The sequence below is a fragment of the Sinocyclocheilus grahami genome, unplaced genomic scaffold (assembly GCF_001515645.1).
Source record: "Sinocyclocheilus grahami isolate Dianchi unplaced genomic scaffold, SAMN03320097.WGS_v1.1 scaffold242.1, whole genome shotgun sequence".
NCBI lineage: Eukaryota > Metazoa > Chordata > Actinopteri > Cypriniformes > Cyprinidae > Sinocyclocheilus > Sinocyclocheilus grahami.
The window spans coordinates 587,807-593,560 of NW_015505421.1; the positions used below are offsets into that span (position 1 = coordinate 587,807).

At 41.1% G+C, this 5,754-nt stretch overlaps 1 protein-coding gene across 1 annotated transcript in view; it reads right to left on the reverse strand.

The window, feature by feature from the left end:
- Positions 1-1,629: 1,629 nt before the first annotated feature.
- The window catches only part of onecutl (one cut domain, family member, like), a 6,669-nt gene continuing 2,544 nt past the window's right edge, over positions 1,630-5,754 (reverse strand). The window contains exons 3-4 of the mRNA XM_016289250.1: positions 2,280-2,356; positions 1,630-1,638 (exon numbers count right to left, since the gene is read on the reverse strand). Of these exons, the coding sequence (XP_016144736.1) occupies positions 1,630-1,638; positions 2,280-2,356 (86 nt within the window). The remainder of the gene's footprint in view (positions 1,639-2,279; positions 2,357-5,754) is intronic.

Consider the following 5,754-nt stretch of genomic DNA (forward strand, 5'->3'; position numbering starts at 1 on the left):
TATTACCATACATTTTAAATGTTTTTTTTTTTGTCCTGTCTTGTCAAGTTTTAAAAGGAAAATAGCTTTCACTCTGTTCAGTATGTTTACAAATGACTTGGTTTTATTCAGTGCAACATCACAACAAACAGTTTCACATGAGGTATTAAAGGATTTTTCAAGGTCAGCACACAATGTCCAGTTATGATTGACATTTAGATTGCTGTGATTTTTACACCTTTGGTTGATTAGCCACATTCATAAGGTAACACAAGGGAGAGAATGGCATAAAATGACACAGATATTCACACCAGCAGAAAGAGATTGTAGATGAGTGATAGGTAAAAGAAAAAAGAAAACACTTGCTACCTTTTCAGTCTGCTTATCTGAACCGTTAAGAAATGGATCTCCAGATGCCAAAAATGCCTTGAGAGAATGAATTCTGTCAGCCTATGTTGTGAACAATCAAGTTTGCTAAAATCATATTTTTATTTGGGTGATTCATGACACAGCTAGAACATAATTGCATCATATTTGTAGAGACAAACATAGGCTATTTAACATTTATTTTGGTCTCTATCCTCACTTTTACAAGGTAACACTATTGTGGTTCTTTTTTTCTTCTTTTTGGAGGGATAAGCAATCATAAGATCAGCAAGACCCCTCTCTTGCTCCGATTGTCATTCCCATTTGGTCTTTATATTGATAAATGTTCTTCAATCGCTCTATCTCTCTCGCTCTCTCTCTCTCTCTCACACACACACACAGAAAAACAAGGTTCTCTCTGCCTGCAGGTATAGGGGCTGTGATTTAGTTGTGTCCACGGATTGATTCCAGCACATTTGGCTATAAAAACTTCGCAACGCACAGACGCTCCCTGAATGGATGGGATCTTTGGTACAGTTATCAGCTACACGACACATCACACACAGCTGAGGTAGATGAAATTAGAGCTGTCGGGTAGAACAAAAATGGCCAAACGGGTTCCCCTCAGTGGGACGGTGAAATGGAAATATCACTTCAGATTTACACACTGTAGTACCTCTTTCAAATATTTCTGAAGAGGATAAACACTACGAGAATATGGCGTGATTTATGTTCCTCTCAGTAAGCGGTAGGACATAATGACCACTAGGAGGCGCCAAATACTAAATTACGTTAGACGCGTCTGCCATGATCTGCTAAACGTGATCTTCGGGACACTACAAGTCGTCGAGTGTTCTCTAACCATCTACCGCGGTAAGTTTGCAAATTATTATAACCTAAATCATTACATCTCTACAAAAAAAGAGAGGACCGGCTAACCCCCAGTGCTGCAACAGGGTGACCTGGAGAGTTGAGACCCACACACGCTGACACCCTTTGCCCCTCGCGCAGCACGCTTACAATTGTCACTCATTAAACTTTAATTCACATCCCCAAACTACCATTCACCACCCCTCCCCTTCCTTACCGTGATTCGGTAATGCTGCTAGCCTCTGATCTGCCACCCCTCCCCGTGAACGCCCTACGCCCATGGGTCCGACCCAGTGCCGAGCGCCGGCCCCAGCCGCTGAGAGGACAGATAAAAACGGGCCTCTTTGAAGTCGGCAAAAGTCGATGGCCTCTTTCATGGGCCCTCTTTCAAGTGTGTGCTGTGCAGGGGCCTCACTACATGCCCTGCAAAGGTTAAACACAGGGGAACGAAAAAGAGCATTGAAAAAGGGACGATCTCTCCCTCGACGGCCCACCCCGAGAGACCATGGCACAGCACGTACAATCATCGTACAGTAAATGAGGACTGCAGTGAGGAGATCACAGTTCAACAGCCCAAATATAGAAACATCTCGACTTCATAGCCACTTGTGTGCTGTTTTACGATCACGCTGAGTCTCGATTTGTTTGGTCAGGCTGTGGCCTAAAGGGTCTAGACATGCAGCACATGTGAACGATGAACATGGATGGGTACGCTAGCTTGGCTATCGAAATATCTAACAGCGTTCAGGAGATGAGAAACGTGGGACATTCAGGAAGGACAAATATTCATCTTTGGTATTGGAACTGCTATCAGAGATAGGGTCATTTTTCCACACACAAACAACACTCAGTGAAATAAATACTGATGGTAACTAGCAAATAAATAAAATAAATAGCTAGAAGATTGGAAATAAATACATAAATAATTATAAATACACAAAGTGGTTGTTCATGTTCAATTCAAGCTTTTTGTAGCCTAAGTATTTTTCATCAGGGTCTTCAAGACTTTGAGCTTTTTCCAGTATGAACAGCCATCGGCCAGATTGTGTGCTTGAAATTTTTACAAAAAAAAAAAGCCGGGTGCGCTTGGGCCCCTGGTTGCGCTCTAGCTTGGATTGCTCCTGCTCCTTACGCTTACAAGCTGAAAAAAAGACAGATAGAAAAAATAAACATTAGTCTACAAATAAGACCTGAAAATCTTAAATGGTCTTTCCATTATCATTATTAGGAGTTTATCTTTGTTATCTCTACACTTTGTTAGTTGCAGAAAACATAAATAGTGTTTCATAAAGGTCTATTCAGTGTAGATATTAACATGTGACTTGCATCTTTAACAATAATATAATTTAAAAACTGTAAACAGCAGAAAACAAAGAAAGATGCGCAAATAATTGTTGACAGCTTTATCAAGGAAATTATGGTCAAAGGCTAAATTTTAAACTCCAATATTTAAGATTTAACATTTCAAAATGTTGAAAATATTAAATCTGAATAGCAACTAGGTATAATAATTAAGGCCTTCACTGTTGTAGAAAAATATGCTAACAATCAGGAAATTACAGTCGAAAGCTAAAAAAGATTTCAAATTTTAAAGATCTCAACATTTAAAATGTTAAACATTTGCATCTGAAGTGCATCTAGTTTGAGAGATGATAAGTCCTTTGCTATTGTAAAAGACCTTTGCTTTTGTAGAAAAATATGCAACAGATCAGGAAATTACAGTCGAAAGCTAAAAAAATCTTTAAAATAGAAAACGCTGTATGTAAAATGAACCTGAGCAGTTCTGTGCAGTAGAAAAGATGCAAAAGATCAGTTCGAGCAAATGTTGTCAATACTCTGCTCTACTCTTTATATTTCACAATAATTATCATATAACGTTATTGAAGTTATATAATATACGGCTTAATTAACTACCACACTGGCTGTAGACCAGACTATTGCCTGAAAACCAGAGAGAGTCTCTATCAGACAACTGCCAACTTGATAGATAGATAAATGTACTTTATTGATTCTTGAGTGGAAATTCAGGATAAGGGAGATTAAGTGATAAAGAGAAAGACTGTAAACGTGCTGAACAATAATGATCTATATCAAATACAACAGACGATGAACAAACCAGAAGAAACAAAACATTCAGAAAGTCTGTTGTCCTCAAAATGCACGTTTCAGTTCAACTCCCGATTCTCTCGATTGGCCCCACTGGTTTTCGCCAATACAACGGCGACCATTAACTAAATGCTTCCTGATGTTGTAATCATGTGTAAAAGGTAGGAATTACCATGCTATAAATTCTGCGCTGCGCACCTCACTCCCAGACATAAACATCCCCCCATAGAGTTCTTATGATCGTGGGAGCAGGCCCTAATCATGATGTATACCACTTGTCTCATGTAGCTGAAACGTGATCGAAAGCCTTTTTCATAAACCACCCCCACCCCCCAATTGCCTATCACCCCCTCTCCCCCCGAAGCCGTACTCCCTGCCTTCTCCACCCCCTGCTGATTTTTTTTCGGCCAGGGGCTGATAGAAATTATTGATTAAATCTGTGCTGCTCAGACTCCCCGACCTATAGAGGAGCTTTAACCCTTTTAGTGCTGGATGAAAGGGGGGCTTCGGCGTGCCAAACCACATTTATTGTCAATCTCTGCAGGACGGCAGAGATCTAAACTTAACTATGCAATTTTTATAAAAATAGTTTGGGGCTGAAAATGTAAAAGTAAGAGCATCAGTGAAAAAGCCTCTGCTATTAATCTGATTATATTTCTCTGATTCCTTAAGACAAGAGCTTTAGGCTTTAGTGCTTGTGTGTGAAATCCCAATGCTGTCCGAATGCTGAGCTTTAGAGTAATGATCTCTACCCTGCCCTGCGACTGAATTTCTCTCTGTTCATCTCTCTCCCAATCAAAGCTCACACAGAACACATCCACACAAAAGACCTGAGGAAAAACTGAGTGAGAGAAAGAGAGAAACAATTCAGGATATGTAGGAAAACCAGGATACGAATTTTAAGTCAATAAATGTAGCTTATAAAATATTAAAATATGCATTTATTGTACAATAAATGCAGTGTGATCTCAGACCCTGTTTGCAGTATGCATGATACTGGATAAAAAAAATAAAAGCGTAAGGGAAAAAAAGTGCTGATGGATTTTAAAAGGATGGGTATTTGTTGTATACATGCTTGTTAAGAATCACTGCATTAAGCTGAATCATCATTAAATGTGTCGGTAAGTTGAACTCCTGCTGTCTCCGAGAGAGGATGCGTGTAGCTGCATGCATTCTAATGTTTGCTCACGCCGTCTTATTCACCGGAGGTGTGTGCTGGAGCCTTCTGCGTTGCTTTCCCAAGGAAATCAATACTAGCTAGTAATTAAACAAAGGGCATGGTGAGAAAAGTCAACACTCATGGAAAGTGGGTTATATAGGGAAATACAGAGGTGTCCACTTATCCTTTTGTGCACAGAAGCTGTGAAAAAAAGCCTTAAGAAAAATCAATCAGATGGTGATTGGCCAACAGAAAGTTCACAGTCAATATCAATTAAAATTTATGAAAAATATTTCAACTAATAATCCAAGCCTAAATGATGCATTATGCATATCCCAAAAAAAAAAAACCTATAGCTTGAACATTTTTTTGTCATAAAAAACAGGGCTTACGTTATCACAGCACCACTCACCATCCTAAATGAACATTTACTGCCGATCAACATTTCCACAATGGCATGTTTAGCGACCACCACGGAAAACAACAGCAGGACATGGTACCACTCAGGCCAACGGGGCATTGATTGATTCCATGTATTTCGTTGCATGGAACACCCCTACGACTGAGGGCACAGTGGTCACCAATCAATATCTGTAGTGTTAATGCAAGCAGAATAATTCATTCTGAAGTGTATTTCATGCTTAGGTGATTGATCGCTTGGGATTCGGAAAGATTTTAGGAGAATCTGTGTGTTTGTGTTTGTCTCCCACCCCACAATCCTCAGTGGCTGCTGCAGCATGCCAGCCGACATTTTGAAAACCGCCCCATCCCTGCATCGCACCCCCCCCCCCCCCCCCCCCCCCCCCCCCCCCCCCCCCCTTCTCCTTTTTTTCTTATCACAGCACCACTCACCATCCTAAATGAACATTTACTGCCGATCAACATTTCCACAATGGCATGTTTAGCGACCACCGCGGAAAACAACAGCAGGACATGGTACCACTCAGGCCAACGGGGCATTGATTGATTCCATGTATTTCGTTGCATGGAACACCCCTACGACTGAGGGCACAGTGGTCACCAATCAATATCTGTAGTGTTAATGCAAGCAGAATAATTCATTCTGAAGCGTATTTCATGCTTAGGTGATTGATCGCTTGGGATTCGGAAAGATTTTAGGAGAATCTGTGTGTTTGTGTTTGTCTCCCACCCCACAATCCTCAGTGGCTGCTGCAGCATGCCAGCCGACATTTTGAAAACCGCCCCATCCCTGCATCGCACCCCCCCCCCCCCCCCCCCCCCCCCCCCCCCCCCCCCCCTTCTCCTTTTTTTCT